Source organism: Phalacrocorax carbo, chromosome 10, assembly GCF_963921805.1.
Source record: "Phalacrocorax carbo chromosome 10, bPhaCar2.1, whole genome shotgun sequence".
In the NCBI taxonomy this organism is placed as follows: domain Eukaryota; kingdom Metazoa; phylum Chordata; class Aves; order Suliformes; family Phalacrocoracidae; genus Phalacrocorax; species Phalacrocorax carbo.
This window is the reverse complement of record NC_087522.1, coordinates 21,845,161-21,867,232: the sequence shown is the minus strand read 5'-3', so window position 1 is coordinate 21,867,232 and position 22,072 is coordinate 21,845,161. Positions and strand designations below refer to the sequence as shown.

The 22,072-nt window shown below is 47.5% G+C and overlaps 2 protein-coding genes across 9 annotated transcripts in view; one reads left to right on the top strand and one right to left on the bottom strand.

Moving 5' to 3' along the window:
* The window catches only part of NUMB (NUMB endocytic adaptor protein), a 99,264-nt gene extending 93,728 nt beyond the window's left edge, over positions 1–5,536 (top strand). For 5 of the 8 annotated variants that reach the window (XM_064462402.1, XM_064462400.1, XM_064462399.1 and 2 more), the window contains 3 exons: positions 628–777; positions 1,632–1,775; positions 3,574–5,536. In XM_064462402.1, the coding sequence (XP_064318472.1) occupies positions 628–777; positions 1,632–1,775; positions 3,574–4,277 (998 nt within the window). In that variant the 3' untranslated portion in view covers positions 4,278–5,536. The remainder of the gene's footprint in view (positions 1–627; positions 778–1,631; positions 1,776–3,573) is intronic. The other 3 variants (XM_064462406.1, XM_064462405.1, XM_064462403.1) reach the window with 1 other exon arrangement.
* The window catches only part of PAPLN (papilin, proteoglycan like sulfated glycoprotein), a 57,336-nt gene continuing 39,678 nt past the window's right edge, over positions 4,415–22,072 (bottom strand). Inside the window, exons 18-27 of the mRNA XM_064462398.1 lie at positions 21,919–22,048; positions 17,070–17,721; positions 16,177–16,314; positions 15,194–15,318; positions 14,119–14,257; positions 12,568–12,705; positions 11,792–11,919; positions 11,100–11,208; positions 9,579–9,754; positions 4,415–9,050 (exon numbers count right to left, since the gene is read on the bottom strand). Of these exons, the coding sequence (XP_064318468.1) occupies positions 8,875–9,050; positions 9,579–9,754; positions 11,100–11,208; positions 11,792–11,919; positions 12,568–12,705; positions 14,119–14,257; positions 15,194–15,318; positions 16,177–16,314; positions 17,070–17,721; positions 21,919–22,048 (1,911 nt within the window). The 3' untranslated portion in view covers positions 4,415–8,874. The remainder of the gene's footprint in view (positions 9,051–9,578; positions 9,755–11,099; positions 11,209–11,791; positions 11,920–12,567; positions 12,706–14,118; positions 14,258–15,193; positions 15,319–16,176; positions 16,315–17,069; positions 17,722–21,918; positions 22,049–22,072) is intronic.

Sequence of the window (22,072 nt, the reverse complement as noted above, 5' to 3'; positions counted from 1 at the left end):
ATTATGCTGATACTTGGTTTAAAACTGAGTGTCCATTTTATTTGAGCAATCAGCTTTTGCTTTTCATAATTCTACCGCAGGATCTAGGGATTTTAGCTATGGCTGAACTGGAGCAATCAACGTTCTAACTCCAGACTTGCCACTGTGCATTGCTGTCAGCATGTTTAAACTTCATCTAGTTACTGTGGAAGTATGTTGTTGCAACACTTAAATCTATCATAAGTATTTTCATTTCACAGAGTGCCAAATCTTAGTGCCAAATCCTTGATATGTTGAGCACTTTAATACTGGAAGATTTAGATATCTACTAAAGCTATAGAAAAACCCTTTTATTTTCTGAAATGAACATCCTCTTGCATTAACACAGAGAAGCAGTAATAACCGACTTTGAATCTGGAATGCTGATCCCCTTACCCTCTTGACTTAGTCACAAAATGCACTAACTCAGTGTTCTATTTCAGGTCAGGTCTTCAACACTAATTTAAAAGAAAAAGCTGTCATGCAAAGCAGTAGCAGGAATGTCTAGGACACAAGGGAACTAAATATATTTCAGTTTCACATTGGCATTTTTAAATTGTTTCTGTATCCTTTAAACTTCCAATTTAATTAATTTTGTTTACATTTTAGTTCCTGAGATAGAAGGGGAAACAGACAGCATTAGTGCCCTGTGCTCTCAGATCACCAGTGCTTTCAGCACACCATCAGAAGATCCTTTCTCCTCGGCCCCCATGACAAAACCAGTGACAGTAGTCGCACCACAGTCTCCTGCCTTTCAAGGTTTGTGATTTCTTTGTGTGCCATGGTCATGCTGGACGAGGCTTGAATGCACATAATAATGTTGCTTTCCAGTAACACATGGTCTTAATTTCTTGTGCAAGTCTTCTTGTTATCAGTATTTTGGGAGAATGCATCCTGCTTTATTCATCGTGTCTGTTTTTACTTTTTCTGTATTTTTGTTTTTAATATAAAGTTCATGCACCTACCACACGATAGTTACTTGTAAAAGGGACTGGCTTTGAGGTAATGGCTATTTTAACGTTCTGCCTCCTGAACGGCAAAAACCTTACCAACTGTGTGTCACAGGAATCAAATCCCACAACGGAAGAGATTTTGTGCCACCACAATTACTGTTTTTCACACAAACTCTTATCTAAGTTGTGGGAGATGCCAACTATAGAATTCAGAGCAGCATCTACTCTTCATTTCACTGATCTGCTTTCATACAAGTGGTATGAAAAAACCTCTTTGTTAAATGCAGTTATTGTTACTTCGCATGTAAAAATCTGTTCTTTTGAACCTGAAGTTAAGCATACAGTAACTTCTCGTGAGCCATATCTCTTCTCTACAGAAACAACAACTTTAACTTCAGTTGGTTATCAGTACTCAAGGTCTCATCAAACACACAAAAATCCACCATCCACAATTCTGTTAACAAGAGTTGGCTTGGTGAAATGGGATTTACTAGCTTTAGCAACTGTCAGTCCAATTTGGCTAATTTACATAAACTGCTGTCATGTGGAAGTGTCTAAAATTGTTGTATGTTGATAGGTATGACATGGCCTACTAACATTCCAGTCGTGTGCATGCCTTGCATGAATTAATTGCACTGATGTTGTCTGCTCCCATTTTAGTTAATGGCACTGCCTCTGCCTTCTGTGTGCTTGCTGCTAAACCATCCCAAGCTGCTGTAGTGTCCACAACTATGCCAGTTCGTGAAACCAATCCTTGGGCTCATGCTCCTGCTGCTAATACTGGAGCTGCAGCCATGGTTGCTGGTAAGATTGGAAGTAGATCCGATGCATTGCTCTGAGAACTTGGATCAAAAGGATAATTGAGCCCTTGAGGCAACTGTCATTGCCACTTAATAGCAAGTGGAAGGAACACTAACAAAAGCTGGAAGTAGTAGCCTTTTGCACAAGTGGATGGAGGGAAGCAATGAACTTGCTGGTTCCGGGTCTATAAGCTGGACTGATTCTTATTTTGGCAGCCTTTTGGAAAACCCAGTGCTTAAACAGGAAGTAATGAGCTAGTGTGTGTTTGGGGATGAAGGGGCACAAATATGTATGTGTACCCAAAATAATCTTTGTGTGTTCTTTCCGCTGAAGTACGTAATGAGAGGTTAAGTTTGTTCCTTAAAGGCTTTAGAGGTTCATTTCTTCTGTTAAATAAGCTTAGTCTGTCCCGCCATTCCTTCTCTATAGCATATACAATGTAAGGTACTACCTTAAATGGCCGTTACCCATGTGGACATGTATGCTAGAAGGCTACAATAAAACTAACATAATTTCCTGGTGTGAGCTCATCTCAAAAAGAGAAACTCTGATAGTGAAATAGTAGGTTCTGCTTGGCCTTGTAAGAGTACCAGGCCCATTTTCAGTAAGTCTTCCCCCATAAGAGTGAGTCCCTAAGCTCTGTCTCCAACAGTTCCCACTCTGAAAACAACAGTAAACTGATCTTTAGCTGGCGTTTAACTAGACCAGGCTGAATGAAGACTCATGAGCAGTAATGGTCTTCCACTTCTCCAAAACCCCAAATAACATGTGAATTGCAGAGCCATCTGTAGTATTCCTGGTTGCTTTTCTCATCCCATTGGAAACCTGGCAAGGCCCTATGGGAGGGAAAGAGAACTTGAAACTGTAGTGAGAAGGAAGACCAGAATTCAGTTGCTGGGAGGTAGTTTTTTTAAAACTGTGGGAGGAATGGAAATGATGGTGACTTTTTTTCTTTTTAATCATTGAAGATGAGTTAAAATCAGCTGGTTTTAGCTAAGAAAAGTCTAAAATGCTGTGTTGAACATTGCAAAAGGGTTTGAGAGGTTAACCATCTGAATTACTTACGCTTTTCATGTATAAGGCAAGAGTGAGTGGAGATGATAGAGGAAGAATATAAAGGAGTCATAGTACAGTTTACATCATATAGTAATTAGATGTAGTGCCTTAAATGCTCATGTATAGCATAGTGAGTACTCACGCATCACTTCAATATGTATGGGGCAGGAAAAGAGAATGTTGTCTTGACCTCCCAGTCCCATTACATTACTGCCCTTCAGAGGGTAGGAACCTTTAGGAACCTTTTAGGAACCTTTAGGAACCTTTTAGGAACCTTTAGGAACCTTTTAGGAACCTTTAGGAACCTTTAGGAAACTTGGCAAACGAGTCTTAAAAACAGTTTCTTATAGCTTTGTGTTCTAACAGTCCACCACTCTGAGCTGTACATTCAGAAACTGTTACTCCCCAGTTAGAGGAATTAGTGGTTATGGACTAGATCATTGCCACTAAGTTATGAGTGCAGGTGGCAGCTCTCTTCCATGCCCTAAAGTCTCAGATGTCTGCTACAAAGGAAAAAAATAAATGCATTTTAGTGAAGGAATTCTTCTCTACCCCTTCTTGACCAATGTCTTTCTATAACTGAATGGTACAGTGGGTGCATAAAGATGCTTCCAGTGTTGGTAGCAGTCTTTCAGCTGTGGAGGGAGGAGGCCCCTCTCTTCTTGTGTACATCCTCTGGCCTTTCTAACTTATACAAGGGGAAGGAGTGGAAATATTAACGATTTCCCCATGCTTTCCTTCCCAGGCACTGAATGGAGCAGCACCTCCTCAGGTGCAGCCTCACCAAGTCTCTTCCAAGGAAATCACAGACGTACTCCCTCAGAGGCAGACCGCTGGTTGGAAGAGGTCTCAAAGACTGTCAGAGCCCAACAGCAGCCAACCCCAGCCCCGCAGCCACTACTGCAGCCTCCTCCAGCAGCTTCCCAGTCAGCACCAGCCTTCCCAGTCAGCACCTTTGTTGCGCCTCAGCCTGTGCCAGTGGGTGTGGTACCACCCATGCAGCCGGCATTTATTCCAGCTCAGCCCTATGCTGTAGCAAATGGGATGACCTATGCAGCCCCAAGCGTACCTGTGGTTGGAATCACACCTTCCCAGATGGTAGCCAACGTCTTTGGCACTGCAAGCCACACTCCAGCAGCCCATCCGCATCAGTCACCCAGTCTTGTCAAACAGCAGACGTTCCCTCAGTATGAAAGCAACAGTGCTACAACTAGCCCTTTCTTCAACCCACCCGCGCAGCACAATGGCTCTGCAGCTTTCAACGGAGTTGACAGTGGCAAATGGGCTGCAGAGGACAAGCATTCGCAGCCTCCCGCGGCCGCTCCGCAGGTAGACCCATTTGAAGCACAGTGGGCAGCACTAGAGAGCAAAGCAAAGCAGCGCACTAATCCCTCTCCAACTAACCCCTTCTCAAGTGATTTACAGAAGACATTTGAGATTGAACTTTAAGCAGTCCTGGGGCGGGGGAGATAAATTGTACATTAGACTAGAGGGATAAAGGGAGCAGAGGGGACTGTTTCTGATCAGTTTGCTTTGATAATCCCAAAGGTCCCTTCAAATAAAAATGAGTTAGAAAGAGGGAGCAATTATGGGAAGGATGTAAACATACAGAGAATTTAATGTGCAGTTCTTAAGAGAAATCCTGGAGCTACCCCAGTCTGCATTCCCTCCTCACCTGGAAAGCTGGAATTCAAACAGAGCAAAGGCAGGCACCCAGTCCTGAAGCCTGTTCTGCAGAAACATCAGTTATCTCACAGAAAGGAAGGCAGATTTTGTACTTGTGTCCTCCTTTCTGGTGCCCTGCAAGTCCTGGATGTTCCCCTTCAGGGAAAAAATGGGATGGGGGGAAGGGGGCGTGCTTGGATATGGGTGGGAGATTGTCACCCGCTTAGCATAAGCTAGGTTTGTGGAAAAAAGTTGAGCTTCCATTTTGAGTAACAAAGTGAATATTATATGTAAAGAATAAAGTAAAGGCAAAATCTTTATTTTTATGCATTTAGAATATTTTAAATAGTTAGATATTAAAAGCTGTATGAGTTGTAATTAATCTTGCCAAAGGTTAAAAAAAGGGGGTTGGATGTAAGAAATTGTACATAAGATTGATTTATCGCTGATTCTTATTGTAAGTATTTCGGGGGGGGTGGGGGTGGAAAAAGGGGCTCTAGCTTGGTCTTGTATCTGTCCATTGTAAGTAGCATATTGCAACAACAATCACTACCAATAAGTCATTATATTGTAGTTTTAAATAAAGAAAATTACAGTATTGTAATGGTTTGAAAACCATGGGAGAAATTTACTGGTTTTTATCGAAATCAAGCTACATATTATATATAGTATGGGTTTTTTCCTTTCATGTATTGCTGCAGTTTCTTTGTCTTAATCTATTGGTTCTAACACTACTGTGACAACTTACTGTAATCATATCTACAGCCTGGGGGTACCTGGGAAACCATTTTATGTTTGTCTGTCAGTAGCTCTTAAGAGGTTTTTAACTTTGGTTTGTGGGTTTCCCCTGCCCTCCACCCCCGAGTTGTGAAACCTTGTGGTTAAAGCTGCAGCTGGTCCAGGTTCAGCCTCTGGTGATTTGTGAAAACCATCTCATTTTAACTTTACTTTTAAACTTTGGCCTTACAAGCAAATGTAAGTTATATATATTTGTACTGATGATTTATAATCTGCTTTAACAGAAATAAATGTTGGTGGTAGAAGTGCTGGCGCTGAAAGCTTTATTCCTTCCCTCCCACTCCCACCCCCACCACCATTCAGTTTTCAGGATTTGCCCTTCTGGGTATTTTCTGTGTTATTACGTGAACATAGATGAGCCCTGCTTGTCGCCTCTCATTTTGTGTACCATGTTAGGTTACCTTGAACTTTAACACTGAACTTGCAAATGTTCTTGTGACCTATAACTATTTAAAGCTCTGAAATGGTTTCAGTGAAGCCTTCCATCAGATTTGGGGTTTGCATAACTGTATTTTCTAACATTGAATATTTACATACAGCCAAATATGGAGACACTAGCATTCCAAAAGGAAAACTCACTTTGATTTTTCTTTCCCCTACTACTAAAAGGAGTGAAAGGTCCCAAGAGCCAGAAGAAAAGCCAGTGTATTTTTCACTGCTGTGCTGTTCTCCCAGTAAGCGGGTACCTACCCTATTAGTATGACTGTTTCTTACTGCATTCTTATGTGCACCACGTAGTTTTAGACGTAAGGAAAAGTCAGACTTTGTAACCTGAAGAGGAAGAAATGCTGCCTTTCTTTGGCCCTGGTTTCCAGCCGTTTCCATTTCTGGGCAAGTACAGTAAGTCTTACAGTGATATGGTCTAGAAAACTGGGGCTTTTGTCTTTACAGATTCTTACCTGTTTTCAGTATATGAATAATAATAGCCAACATTGCCCATGGTATTTGAATTGGTACCAATGCTTTTTTCTGCTTTCAAAAAAATAAGAGTATATTTGCAGACATTTATAATAGCATAAGCTATACAGGCTTTCTTTCCTATCAGCGCCATATCTTTCACCGCAGTGCCCAAAGCTCAGCTGAAAATAGCCCAGTATAGCCATACCCTTCCCCTGCCCTGGAGGTAACATTAAAGGGGAAATGACCTTCCTACAAGCCATTGTTTAGGGAAGAAAAGTAACATCTTGGTTCTCAAATTGAAAACGTAACTAGTCAGTTAGGCGGTTAAGTGGCACTATATCAAGGGGGAAGCTCGGCTTGCCAAATGGAAGAAATGTAAAGACCTTTAGTTAACTATTACAGTGATGACACACATGTAAAGCAGGGAACTGCATGCCTTCAGGTCCCAGCCTTCCTGCCATGGTTATGCAGCTGAAAGGCGGGCAGAGCATAACTGCTCACTTAACCAAAGCACAGTCCATGTTAAAGTCCTGCCCATCAGCATAGCGGTGGCTGCTACAGTGCTCCCAGGCCACACTGGGCGTAGCCCTATGGCTTAAATGAAAGCTGACTACACAGAATATTTAAATATAGCCTCTGACACAGTAGAAGGGCTATTACAGAACTGACTGCTTACTCTGGGACAACAGGGTCTGCTACAACCACAACTGATGTCTAACTGGACTGAGCAGGGCCACAGAGCTTGACTACCTTTGATGCAACATGCCACAGGTGAACTGAGAGGCCTTCACTAAGGCTGGCATTTACACAGTCTGTGATTAATCCCTGCTCTCAAAAGGCAAAGTCACATTATATACTAAAACACGAAACTATCCTATACACACCAGCCCCACCACCACCCCCCAACATGGTCACAGGACCATCACATTGGGCTTAACTATAAATGAGGGCAACCTCAAACCTGTAACACCTACAATGAATGACAACACACTTTTTTCCCTAATCAAATTAAAGCAACTTAAAAAACAACTTTGCTTGCTAGAAAAGACAGCCTCTATCAGACCACAGAAAGACACACACCCCCCCTCCCCTCAACAGCTGGTAACTGTCACCTCACACTCCTGTATTGGATTGCTTCTAGACTTGTCAGTTTGTTCACCTCTTAAAGCAGTGTTTCCACTCCTGAAGCCATACCTGTGCTGAAGAGAATGCAATCATTTAGATAGTAAGTCTTATTTTTAGGTTCAGCTGAACTGATTTACTGGATTTAGACATTTAGACTCCAAACCAGCTTTAGGCTGTCAAGCTGGTGGGATTTACGGCTCTGTATTACTGCTGCCCTGAGTACTGGGTCTGTACTGAAGGAGAGGAGAATGACTTAGCTGCCTGCCTTAGAAGCCTTAAAAGTACAAGAAGTAGGAGAAGGGGTTGGGAAGAAAAAAAAAAAAGCCAATCCTCCACCAGCCAACCAAAACACCAACACTACACACACCAGTCTACCAGTTTATAGCTACATCTATGCAAATAATCACTGGCTGATGGCGCTAATTGATGTGATTAACCCATCCAAGTCTCAGCAGGGAGTTCGGAATGAGGAAGCGGGGGGACTGTCAGGGCTGATAGTAGGGTACAAAAATACCGTAGAAGCTGTAAAAAAATGCTTTTCCTCAGACATTAGAATTCCATTTTGAGATACCAAAGACACCCAAGGGCCTTTCTTGGTTTAACAAATCATTACATAATCTTATCTCCTCCCATATCCCCCCTTAATGCCTGAAAATTTCTCTTTCAAAGCCCCATGTGCAACACATTCAACAGCACAGTTCTGACTCAGAAAAAAACCCCTCTGCTGAGCCGTCCTTGAGTGAAATTTCAACTGCCGCAACTCAGAACAGATAACGGTGTAGGTATATTCATCTAAATTAACCCTAACATTCAGGAAGGGCTAGAAGTGTTCTTCCCTTTTGTCTTAGGCTTTCTGTGAAGCATTGCTTCTGCATTTCACTCCAAAGCTATCTACAGTCACGTAGAAACCAAAATAATGCAGCTAGAAATTTGTCTAAGGTCTACGGGAATAAAACAGCTACAGTAATGTGACGTCACAGCTGCATCCCTAGAGCTAGTAATCTCATAGGACCTGAACTCTCATTTTATATGCATCAAGCTGTTTCTCATGGCCAGAGTCCTCTGCATTTCGACAGATTGTGCTCCCCAGGATTACACATGTTCATTGCTCAGTAGTGCCTTGGTTAAGTCAGTTTGGGCCCATCTTCAAACACTTCAGAGGCAATTTTAATAGCACTTCTCTCTCACGCTTGTATGAAGAATTGGTCTCTCCCTCTTTCATGCTGGTTATCTGCCTTCTCTAAAGACACAGCATCCTTACATTCCCAGGGTCATCTTGTTCTGTGAATGACAGCAACTATCCTTAAGTGAAGAGATGGATTAACTATAGCAGGGCATACGGGGCTGGGGAGGGCAGAGAGAAGCTTGCACTAAACTTGAGGGTGGTGGGCCTCCCACCTTCGAACAGTTACACCTACTACCTCTGTTCAGTTCCCCCTCTCGAGCCTTCCATCAGGGCAGAGCTCGCAGAACAGTTCCATGCAGTAAAAGGACAGAGTTCAAACTTCCAGTCTTGTAACCGGTCACCTGTACGTTCGTGTGGCCACAGAAGTGTCTGTCACCCATGGTGACGAGGAGGGCTGGCCCGCGGTCGGTAGCGAGAGCAGCTGGCACAGCAGAAGCTGGAGTAGTATTCGTTACTGCAGAGCTGGGCCTGCAGGATCAGGTCGCAGTTGGCGAGGTGTGGCTGGTCCACACACTCTCTGCTCAGGTCCACAACGTGATTCACCGTAGCTGCAGCCAAGCAAAAGGTGAAACCGCTGTAAATACACTGCCAGGGCTTATCCTCAGGTTTTGTTTCCCTCCCAAAAGACACTGCATGCTCCTGCTTTCTCCACCCTGCCAGTTCTAAAGGGATTGTTTTAAATATAGTCCAATATCAAGGATGAGAGAGAAACTGGTATCTCTGGTGAGATACAGGAGGAGAACGTAGTTTCTGGGGCTGGTCTGAGCAGACACCACTCTACACCCTACATAAAGCCAGCTGGATTGTGTCCAGAGTCCAAATATGAATCTTGCACCCAACTACGGCATTTTGGCCTCAGGAAGTTAATTAGGCTCCCAGAGCCCTGGGGGTGGGGAGGCGTTTCCACCATCCTGCTTTTCTACCCAGGGAAAGCAGAGCTTCTCCGATAGCACAGCCCAGGGGCTCCTGATACTCCCCAAAGCCCAAGGTCAGCGGTGGGTGGGAACACGCAATGTGCAGACTGCCAAGAGGCAGGCACTGTGCTGGGAGATGCGTGGAGGACAGGCTGTACTCACTACTAGGGCTGCTCCTCAGCATTTTCACCTCCGTGCTAGCACTGACGGAGTTGCTGCTGCTGTAGGCGCTGCACGTGTAGGATCCCTCATCAGCCTCTTGAATGTTGCTTATGATCAGGCTTCCATCCTGGGACAGGTGGATGTGGTGACCATCCGCCCGCATGGGGACTCCGTTCCTGTGGTGAAAAACATTTTGTATCGCTTTTCACACCCATGGGGGCTAAAGGAGTTCTCTGTGCTCTCTGGGAACTGAACTCTGGGAAACAGGTGATTTTTTACAAATTCAGCAGGAAGGAAGAAGAAATGTTCTTTTGCCATGACCTGGCTCTACAGCTGGGTAGTAACAGGAGCCTGAGTCAGCCTGCATCTGTTAGCCCATTGTCTGCGTGGGAGGTAGCTAGCTGTGTGCTCTGTATGAAGATATCGCCCTTTCCGCTATTACACATTTCTGAGGTTTGAGGAACTAAGAGAAAATCCAGGGTGTCTTTCCCTCTCTCCAGGTTGTGGTCTGGCAGTGCTTGTTTGGCTGGCATTGATAGCAGCGCATATTGCTTGAGGAACATATGGGGTAGTGAGCAATGCACCCTCTTTCCTCTCCCTTAAAAGTTTATTTAAAAAGAAAAAAAAAGTTTAAAATACCAGCAAGATTGTGTCTGTTCTGCTCCTCATGGAATACTCTGTGCCCAACAGGAAAAATGCCTGAATTATGAACCCCTAGTTACCAAGGAAATGAAATTTGTTTCACTGAAAAGGGTTTAATTCAGACTCTAAAACTTGCATCATTTTGTTAACTCAAATACCAAACTTACATACGGAAGAAAAGCTCTCTTTGTGTGATGGCCCACTTCAGCCCTACCCCTCGGAGTAGAGGGACTTAAACAATTACCAATCCATCTCTCTGGATCCTTTTCGAGAAGGCTCCAAAACAGAACCAATTATTTTCAAATAGGGGAAAAAAAATCCCCAACAAACACTGGCACAAATTCAGAGGTTCACTGTAAACCAACAAGAGAAGAGGACACAGCTTTTCCTTTACCTTCATTAAAACACTTGGAATTCTCCTTTGCTCCCATTTGACAGTAGAGGGAGAGAACTGTTGCAACAGGAAGCCGGGAGAAGAGTTGCTGTTATTGTAGGGGCTAAAATGTTTGCTAGTTCAGGCAGAGAGAGTTTCATAAATACCAACTAAAGGTCTTCCTCTGGTCATACACTTCTCATTCTTGCTATTGTAATGTCAGTGGCTTTCCAGCATGGAGCCCTTCTGAACTCCGTGAAATCTTGACGTCTGCTTTCCTCCTCATTTGGCTGGAACATGAACTTGGTAACCCCTACACCCCAAAGGGATCTTGTCCAGGATTTTTAGGGTAACAGGCAAATCAGTTAGGAAAGGGTAGGTGATACTAGCTGGGGCTGAGAACTGTGGGTTTCTTACCTGGCAGGCATCCTGCATTATTATTTGGAGGGTAAGTGAGGAGGTTCGGGAAGAGAAGGAAAGGGAAGTTCTGTCTCATTTTTGCTCACCTTGACCACCTTATATTCACATTGTTGCCAGTCACTGTACAATGAAGCTGAGCAGTCCCTCCCTCAGGTACCGTGATGCTTGGCAGGAGACCAGTGATCCTCAGCTCTCCTAAATAAGAAATCATTGCTAGCAGGAAGACAATGCCACACCGCCCCTGGTAGTAGGAGCATTCCCTCATGGGGAAAATGCAATATATGCTATGATGAGCTACGAGCCCCTGGGCCTTGAAACAGCATGTTTTCAACAGCATATGATGCTGTTGCTATGGGGAATGTGGATTTCCTAAGGGCTTTGGCCCAAGCAAAGGCAAGTAGCAGAGGCTTCAAAGAGCTTTTTCCTCCAGCTGGACACAAGCACATCACATGTGCAGAACCACCATCTCCTTAGCTCCTCTTGCTCCTATACCCATTCCACACCAGCATCCCAGAAACAAGAGAGTCACTCTTACTGTGCCGTTAGTCCCTCTTCCCAGCTGCCTGGAGCGCCACAAGGTACTAGGCAGACACAGATTACCATTGGGTAAAACAGCTCACTCTTCCCCTGCCCTCAAGCTGCCCATTAAACATCAGGTGTGAAGCCAAGGGGCATGGCCAGACAAGACATCCACACCGCCCAGTCCTCCCCGCTTCCCACTTGTGTGCACACGTGTGTCTGTACAGACATGCTGCACATGCCTCTGTCCATCCTGTACCTAGAGGTCGGAACAGGACCTGTCGCTGGTCCTGGTCATGTCCATTCGAGGCAATACAGGTAAAGAAGCCGACGTCTTCAGAGCTGACCCGGCTGATCACCAGGGCCCCGTCTGACTGCTGCCTGTGTCTGGGGAACAAAACCAGAAAGCCTCTCAACCTATGCTTGGGTCAGGGTGGGACTCCAGCCACCAGAGCTGAAGCTGAGCTTCGTGCACAACTTCATAGTAACACTGAACAAAGGTTTAGTGGCAGTTCAGTTCAACCTGCAATCCTCAAACACCAGCACTAGTGCTGTAGACTCTGGAAAAGCTCGCTGCTACAGCAGGCTTCTCAGAGCAGAGGGGGAGGAAAGCTGCAGGAGAGCAGTCCCATTAGCTGTGGAAGTTCACTGCAGGCACCCTGATCTCTCTCTTTGCTGTGAACCTCTGCCCTGGCTCACAGACCAGCTGGTTTTTGGCAAATTTCATTGCCATGTGTCCTTTTCCTGCTAATGTTGTAGATGAACAAATTTCAGCTTTGGCTCACTTGTAGACGTGTATCACAGCTGTTCACTCAAGGGTTCAACGTTCAGACTTTGATCTGCGAGACACGGGCAGTCAGGCAGTATGGTCTGGCCCTAACAGAAGAAGTTGACCAGCATAAAGCAGGATGGGCCCAGGCTGTACGGCCAGCAGCTCCATTCTCTCAGGAAGGAGGCAGGGAAGGCAAGGCAAGGGGGAGGCTCTCCTCCACATGAACCTGCCTATGGGCATGGGGGAGCTGCCTGGGAGCTCACCTGGGAGAGGAGAGAGGCTGTCCATCTTTCTGCCACTCAATGGTGAGAGGCAGCGATGCTTCCACTGTGCAGGGCAGTCTGACTCTGTCCCCGACGTTGGCCTCCACTACCGAGGGCTCACTCTTATCCATTCTCAATCTGCAAAGTCCACAAGCACAGCAAAAGATGCAGAAACTTCCTCATTCAGAATTTGACCTTCAGCACAAGGCTTTTTTAATTGCAAGCCTTGTTTTTTTTCCTCCAACAGGAAAGGGTGATCCCTACGCTCCCACTGGAGCTCTGATACTTGCCGTTACCAACATTCACTCAAATATTCAGAAGAGAGCAGCCTCCATCAAATCCTGCTCCATTTCAGCACAGCTTGGTGCTGCACTCCTGCCAGCCAGCTTAACCCTTTAGAGACAGCAACCCTGTTTCTTACAGCATCCCTCTGGATAACAGCATAAGCACATGGCAAATGGTACAAAGTCCTGAAGAGGGCTCCAAGCACGTTTCCCCCAAGGTACTTGTCTGGCACACAAAAACGAGCAGATAGTTTTTGGGGTGCGAAAAGCACATTGCCATCACCTGACTGCACACAAGGCCCAGGAGCTGGCCATCCACTTCATGCAGCAGGAAGGTTGAGGTCAGGCTCTCACACCACTCATCTCCTCAGGTGGTTTACTCTAAGTGCAGCTAAACACCATTTTAGAAGGGAACTAAAACACGATGTTTTATTTGACTCTGGGAACATCATCTCCCCACCCCCATTCTCTGACCTGAATTCCTGATCTCAAAAAACAAAACCAAAGAGCCTTAATTCAATGCTTTTAATTCAGTGAATCACTTCTTTCTGCTTTTAGGCAGAAGCAGCTGAGGAGGTTGCTGGGGAGTTCAGCAAATTGGCTGGGTTGTAGGTTGTAAACTCAAAAGAAGAGAGATCGATCAGATCATGGTCCCATTTAATCTGGAGCCCCAACATGCTGCATTTAGGGCAAAAATTATTTGTACCCTTTTATTTCTGTGGGGCCTAGAAGCACCCAAGAAACATGCAAGAAGGTACAAAATAAGCCACCCAGTAAGCGAGGAAAGTTTTGAGTCCAACTGGTTTGTTCACAAAATATTTAAAATAAATGGGTGGGGGCTAAAGTAACTGGAGCCTTTTTATATATACGTATGTCTTTTTTTGCGCTAGTTAAGCCGTTCCTATTTGCTTTGCTTTCTTTACAGAACAGATTTCTCTTTCTGCCTATGCTAACTTGAACAGCTAAGGATGCCGCCCCTGATACTTCTACTTTTGTTTGAACCTAGCTCCTTCGCTGTCAGCCTCCCTGCGTGTCTTTACTCAGAATATGCTTCTTTCAAGAGCCCCTCGGGGAGGACAGAAGACAGCTTGTGTCTGGGATCTTAGCCTTTTCCTGTTGTCAGCAGCTCAGTACTGCTTGCTTCCCAACCGTGCCCCAGAACAGCTGACCCAGGACCTTTCCAATATTCAGCTTTTCTACATGAAGAGTTGCCATATGGTTCATCAGCTGGTCACGGTGGACAAACTGTTGCTGTATGTGAACTTACCTGTATGCGAATTGCTGATGCACAGAGGAATCGGCTGCCTGTACAACCTTCCTGCCTCTAGATAGCTCTCGATGCTGCTGATTTTCCTTGTGAAGGACCCGACCTCTCTCACCCTCTGCCAGAACAGGGCTCTGGTACTCTATTCAAAATAAAATGCCATATGTGAATAAAAGGACCCTTCTTACTGTGACCTCTCACACAGGGTTTCTATGAGCTCGGGGTAGCTTGCTGAACTGGAGCCAAAGAGCCCTTCAGCCATCTGTTTTCTGGCTCAATAGTACAGTAAGCCTGCACTGTCTACTAATGAGAGTCACGGACCTGCAGGCAAGCGATTTTAGACTCCTTTCTCTCCTCTATCAGCAAACATGTTACAGCATCTCTTAGGCCACAGTGCCTTCTGCCCCGTGTGCCATTGCTGTGACAAAGTACACTTCAGAAATTGAAGGCTACAGGGTGCCTTGCTGGCCCATCTTTTGAGACTAGTCTTTCATTTTTTTTTTTTTGCTTTTGGTTCTTAAATAAGGCATGTTTTTTAGAACAGGGAAATTGTTAACCAGCAGGGCCTGTTTGGGTAAAACACAAACCATAAATGCAGTAGCACAAACAGTTATGGCAGACTGGTCACATTATAGTGTGAAATGGAGGACCCAAGAAACTGCAGAAAACCCCTCTTCTAGAGCCTCCTTTCTAGGATCAGAAGGCAGCCGATGGCTCTCAGGGAGGAAGACGTGTTCACTGTGCTGGAAATAGAGCAGGTTACAGGCAAGCCATGACTCTGGTTATGAGGTGGCACTGCAGGGGAGGGAGTGCTTTAGGGCAAAGGCTTTATCATAAGGCAACACCAAAAGAAGCCCTGCTGCCTCCACACTCCCTCTTGGCAGCCCTACAGTGGGAAAGACTGACTGCTTTGACTAGCTCTTGGGACACAGCTGCCATGGAGTGAAGGTGACGCTGCTAGCACAGTGTGACAGCAGAGAAAGCTGTTCCTGCAGCTGGATTTATTGCTCCTGTTCTCAATAACTGTTAATGAGGAGCCCTGAGCTACCTCTTTGGTCTTAAGTCGAAGGTAAGTCACCTATGATCTGTAACTGAATCTCTCGGCTCTCTGTCCTCCCATCAGAAATGAGGCACGTGTAAGTCCCGGCGTCCTCCAGCTTGACGTGGCTGATCACTAGGGAGCTGTCGGACTGGTAGGTGTGCCTGCAACAGGAGCAGAGATTAACTGCCTCTGCCTGGCCATGGACAGCAACAAGTTGAGGCAGAGAAGCCCTTCATGCTGATGTTACGTAAACCGTCACCATGTAGTGCCCTCCCCAGCTTAGAAAACAACCCCAAAACTCTGTTGACCACAGGGGGGTCACAGGCAGGGGAAATAATTGTGGCAGAAAGGATGTCAGGAACAGAGAGGAAACTGAGATGGGAAAACAGGGAACTGCTTTCAGCAACCTCTCCCACGAAGAGGCAAACTGCCCTCCCAGGCAGGAGCCTGAGCCCCAGCAGTCATCTGCAAACAGAAAAGCAGAACTGGTCTTTTCTTAGCTGCGATTTTCGTAACACAAAGTGACAGGCTCCCAACTGTTGCTGGAAACAGACTTCCCAGGAAAAACAGGCTTTAAAAGTAGTTTTAAAAAAAAATTATAACTTAGATGGGAGTACCAGAAACTTCCACCCCGAGGAACTCTGAGTTATTTGGCTACAAGCTTCACCCTCAACTACTGACTTAGTGCTGCCCCAGGATGAATCCAACAGACAACATTTTTCTGTATCACTACCCGCATGTCAGCTTCCGCCAGTGCCTTGTTATGGGCCAGCACCTGTTCTGCCCCATAACACTAGTCAATGCCTCGATGCTGTTGCAGACTGTGTCTGTTTCTGCAGTGCAGAGACCAGGCGGACAGCTCATGCTCTTAGGTTAATACATAGGCTTGTTTATTTAGTAATTTTTTATTTTTATTTTTAGAATTTTAACAATAAGATTACCAAGAAATCCAGCAAGCACACTTGGCACTCTGCCCAGAAGGAGCCCATCTGCTTTACAATGAAGGGAGCTGAGCTAACCTGTCAGAGGAGACCGGTCGGCCATCCTTCACCCACTCCACTCTGGCGAAGGGGGACATGCCTGTCTTGCAGATCAGCTGGACGTTTTGTCCCATGACCGCTGTCACAAGAGAGGGCTTGGCTTCCTCCAGGATAGCTCTGAAAGAGAAAGCGATTCCACTGGCACCCCTGCTGCCCTCCTCTCTGGGTCCTCTCCTGTGACTCTGGATAAGTCACAACCACAGGGCAAAGCAGGATCGGCTGCCCATTCAGCTTTGAGCAGAGGCACCAGGCAACATGTGGGGAAGCCTCCTCTAGGTGGCAAAGGCTGCTCTGGAGAGACTGAATGCTACAGTATCTCCGGGAAGAGAGTGAGTCCTACATCCCCTCTCTTCTGAAAGAACTAAGTTCAGCTCAGCAGACAGACACAGATCCAGCGCAGCCACATTTAGATCTAGCTCTACGCACTCCTGATTTTCAGGGTCTGGATCCTGACCAAAACTCTGCATCTTAAAAGTCTTCCCTAGAACAACCTGCTGCTGCTCCATGCAGTGCTGAGATCAAGGCTCTGAAGCCAGAGTCAGCTAAAGTTCTTGGTCAGAACATGTAAACCACATACAGATTCTCATTTACAGTGTAAGAATGCCTCCCAGACAAAGACCCCAGATCCTCCAGTCTTTTCATATACCATACTTCTAGTGCTGTCAGAGAGTAGGGAGAGTGCAAGGAAAGAGACAGCAGATAACTCCAGGGCCTGAACAACTTGGTTTACCAAAGGGTCACACGTATAGCCCATCCATTGCATGGTATTCCCAGTTAGCTGGTCCCAGCTGGGGCAACTCCAGAGTAAGCTGCACTGATGCTTCACAATGAGCTGGCAGAACAGGAAAACAACATATAAAAAAAATCATCACCTGTGCAGAGCCCGTGCTGGGAATGAGTCTGCAGACACCTGGTGCCCCAATCCCTCCGTCATGGAAACATCTGCTCCGAAAGCCTTATGCCACTGCTTGCCTTCTTGGGGCAGCACCTGCTGGCCACTGCTACTCTGCCTCTCTGAGGGCCCAGGCACTGCTGCTTCCCACAGGTGCAGCTGGCTCAGACTGTCCAATCTGCTTCGCTGGGTGCCCCGGCGCTGGCTATCCAACACGCCAGTCCTTGGCAAAGACTCTGGCAGCACCTCACTTCTCCAGCGGCCCTGTCTGTGGCTGTGCTGCGTGGGGTGTGAAGCCCCATAGGCTCTTCCCTGTGGGCTGCGACTTGCAGACTCTCTCAGAGGCAGCTGCTGCTGACCCCAAGCATCCCCTGTAGGAGAGTGGGAGCCAACGTGCTGGCGTTGCAGGGCTCCTGTGCCAGAAAGGGGCTGGTGCTCCAGAGGACTGACCCCCCCTGAATTGTGGCACACTCTCATGCACTCCTCCTCCGAGGCAAAGCTGTTTTTATTGCCGTGACAGCCGCCGTACCAAAACCGGTTGCACTTGCCAACGACGGTCACAAAGTACCAGCGAGTGGTCCAGTTCGCGCAGGGGCCGTGGGCACTGGGCAGCAGGCATATGACAGGATACGCTACCAAAAAGAGCGGAACAGGGGGAGATGTGAGGGTCATGAAGCATAAAGGTACAGGTGCTTCAAGCCACCTACCTAGATGATCTGATGGGCCTTGTGGGCAGAGGGCAGGTGGGAAAGCAGGACACCTGAGTTTTGCACCCAGCTCTGCTTTGAAATTGGGCAGGTGCTCACGTTTCTTTCTGCCCCAGTTTTGCCACTGGTGGAAGGAGAATCAACCTCAGACACATTTCTGAATCTAGATACTAGATGGATGCCTTACAGCCTTTCCTGGGGAATTGTGCAGCTGCAAGGTTAGCTCTGGGGCTTCCTGTTCTGCAAAGGGCATGTGGCTGCCATTTGCACATTTCCAGCCACAAAGGAAGTGCATTAGACCCAGTTATGAAGCCTCATGCAATCTCTTTTCTGGCACAGGAGCCCTGCAACACCATGGATTACGACCTTGGACTTCAAGAGGGCCAGCTTTGGCCTCTTCAAAGACCTGCTTGGAGGAATCCCATGGGCTAGAGCTCTAGAAGGTAGTGGGTTCAAGAGAGCTGAACAGTTCATAGAATCATAGAATTGTTAAGGTTGGAAAAGACCCTCAAGATCATCGAGTCCAACCGCTAACCTATCACTGCTAAGTCCACCACTAAACCATATCCTCAAGCACCACGTCTACCCTTCTTTTAAATACCTCCAGGGATGGAGACTCCACCACCTCCCTGGGCAGTCTGTTCCAATGCCTGACAACCCTTTCAGTGAAGAATTTTTTCCTACTGTCCAACCTAAACTTCCCCTGATGTAGCTTGAGGCCATTTCCTCTCGTCCTATCGCTTGTTACTGGGGAGAAGAGTCCAACCCCCACCTTGCTACAACCTCCTTTCAGGTAGTTGTAGAGAGAATAAGGTCTCCCCTCAGGCTCCTCTTCTCCAGACTAAACATCCCCAGCAACCTCAGCCGCTCCTCATCAGACTTGTTCTCCAGACCCTTCACCAGCTTCGTTGCCCTTCTCTGGACACGCTCCAGCACCTCAATGTCCCTCTTGTGCTGAGGGGCCCAAAACCGCTCACAGTACTCAAGGTGCGGCCTCACCAGTGCCGAGTACAGGGGCACGATCACCTCCCTGCTCCTGCTGGCCACGCTATTCCTGATACAAGCCAGGATGCCATTGGCCTTCTTGGCCACCTGGGCACACTGCTGGCTCATGTTCAGCCGGCTGTCAACCAACACCCCCATGTCCTTTTCCTCCAGGCACTTCCCAGCCACTCCTCCCCAAGCCTGTAGCATTGCATGGGGTTGTTGTGACCAAAGTGCAGGACCCAGCACTTAGGGTTCAAGGACCACTTCCTCCGAGCTCAAGATCGGTGCATCCCCAGGAGGAAGAAGTCAGGCAGAAGAGCCAGGAAGCCTGCATGGATAAGCAAAGATCTAGAGAAACTCAAGTGGAAGAGGGAGGTTCACAGTATGTGGAAAAAGGGACTGGCCACTTGGGAGGAATATTGTCAGGGTGCGCAGAGATGCGACGAGGAAGGCCAAGGCCCACTTGGAACTAAATCTGGCAATGCATGCCAAAGATAACAAGAAGGGCTTATTTAAATACATCAGCGGTAAAAGGAAGACTGGGGATACAGTGGGCCCCCTGGTGAACAAGGAAGGGGGGCCCTGGTGACACAGCATGCAGAGAAGGCGGAGTTACTGAACGCCTTCTTTGCTTCGGTCTTTACTGCTAAGGCTGGCCCTCGGGCATCTCAGCCCCCAGAGGTGAGAGAAAATATCTGGAGAAAGGAAGACTTACCATCAGTTGAGAAGGATTGGGTTAGAGATCACCTCGGCAAACTGGATCCTCGCAAATCCATGGGCCCTGATGGGATGCACCCGTGAGCGCTGAGGGAGGTGTCAGATGTCCCTGCTGAGCCGCTCTCCGTCATCTTTGAAAGGTCGTGGAGGACAGGAGAGGTGCCCGAGGACTGGAGGGTAGCCAATGTCACTCCAATCTTCAAAAAGGGGCAAGAAGGAGGACCTGGGGAACTACAGGCCACTCAGCCTCACCTCCATCCCCGGAAAGGTGATGGAGCAGTTCATCCTGCAGGTCATCTCCAGGCATGTAGAGGACAAGAAGGTTATCAGAAATAGTCAACATGGATTCACCAAGGGGAGATCATGCTTGACCAACCTGAGAGCCTTCTATGATGGCATGACTGGCTGGGTCAACAAAGGCAGTGGGTGTTCTCTATCTTGACTTCAGTAAAGCATTCAACACTGTCTCCCATAGCCTCCTCATAGACAAGCTAAGGAAGTGTGGGTTGGATGAGTGGACCATAAGGTGGACAGAGAACAGGCTCAACAACAGAACTCAGAGGGTTGTGATCAATGGGGCAGAGTCTGGATGGAGGCCTGTCACTAGTGGTGTTCTCTAGGGGTCTGTGCTGGGTCCAGTCCTGTTCAATATATTCATCAATGACCTGGACAGTGGGACAGAGCGTAACCTCAGCAAGTTCGCTGGTGATACCAAGCTGGGAGGAGCGGCTGATACACCAGAAGGCTGTGCTGCCATCCAGAGAGACCTGGACAGGCTGGAGAGCTGGGCCCAGGGGAACCTGATGAAATTCAACAAGAGCAAGTGCAAGGTCCTGCACCTGGGGAGGAACAACCCCACGCACCAGTACAGGCTGGGGGCTGAACTACCGGAAAGCAGGTCCACTGAGAAGGACCTGGGAGTGGTGGTGGACAAGCAGCTGACCATGAGCCAGCAATGTGCCCTTGTGGCCAAGGTGGCCAGCGGTATCCTGGGCTGCATTAAAAGCAGCGTGGCCAGCAGGTCGAGGGAGGTTATCCTCCCCCTCTGCTCTGCCCTAGAGAGACCACATTTGGAGTACTGTGTCCAGTTTTGGGCTCCCCAGTTTAAGAAGGACAGGGAACTGCTTGAGCAAGTTCAACGGAGAGCTACGAAACTCATCAGGGGGCTGGAGCATCTCCCTTATGAGGAAAGGCTGAGACTTGGGTTTGTTCAGCCTGGAGAAGAGAAGGCTGAGAGGGATTTCATCAATATTTATAAATATCTAAAGGGTGGGTGTCAGCACATTGGGACTGGGCTCTTTTCAGTGGTGCCCAATGACACAACACGGGCCAACGGGCACAAGGTGGAACACAGGAGGTTCCAGCTAAACATGAGAAAAAACTTCTCTACTGTGCGGGTGCCAGAGCAGGGGCACAGGCTGCCCAGGGAGGCTGTGGGGTCCCTTCCCTGGAGACATTCAAAACCCACCTGGACGCAGTCCTCTGCCCCCTGCTCTGGGTGTGCCTGCTCAAGCAGGGGGGTTGGACAAGATGATCTCCAGAGGTCCCTTCCAACCCCTGCCATTCTGTGGTTCTGTGATACAGAGTACCACTCTACACGCTGATGTAAGAGAGCTCAGCCCAACGTGCCTACAAACCGAGCCCCGCGCTCTGAGTCACAGGTGTCACAGCCACATACTGACAAACATGTCCGGACTGAGGGGTCCTTTGCCAAGCTGTGGTTGAGCAGGGAGGATCCAGAGAGCTTTCCCTTTCCCCAAGGCAGCCCCACAGGGCTGGCCACTAAGCAATCTCTGTGCTGGGGCAAAAGGGCAAGGCAATGAAGCAGCAACGGGCCTGCAGAGGATACAGCTGGGAACTAAAGGAGCAGAGATGCTTTTGCCCAACAGCTCTAGTGTCCTCATAGTACAGCAGGCACAGTATTGAACTCTGCTGGCTGAAAGCATCCATGCAGCCCAGAGCAACACCTTCATCTGTAGCTGCAGCTCTCGTTCCACACCTGTCCAGGGGATGTCTGAAGGCTGAGCAACGGCACTGATCCCTCAGAGATGCCCTACTTCTCCTAAACTCAGGTAACTAATTTAGAGCACTCTAGGCTGCATCGGAGTGTCTTCTCAGGGGCAAACAGCTTCCCAGAAGTCCTACAGACAGAGATCACACAAAGACAATTCTGTCCAACTATCAGCAGAGGACACCAAGAATTTCTGTGGTACCTGACAGAACTGAACCATCTGGCTGCTGTTCTACACTCCTTCCAAACTTCCCCTGCCCCAGGCACCAGGCAGAATTTCTCTTCAAAGAGACAGTTTACAACATTTTACAGAAAGCAGAGCCTCTATCCAGGAAGGCTCCGTATGCTACTGGATTCTGCAGGACTCTTCTTACACTTCTAAACCAAGAAGCCGAAGCATCACTTACGGTAGTTGGGCCTGTTGAGACATCCTTCCCCTTGAGGACCTGAAGCTGAAGCGACATTGTCAAAACAGCAGCCGTAGATGGAACTGCGGCACTCGCCTGAGCGGTGCTGCTCGGACAAGGCTTGGCTTGCCTTAGAGACAGGAATTGAAAGCCA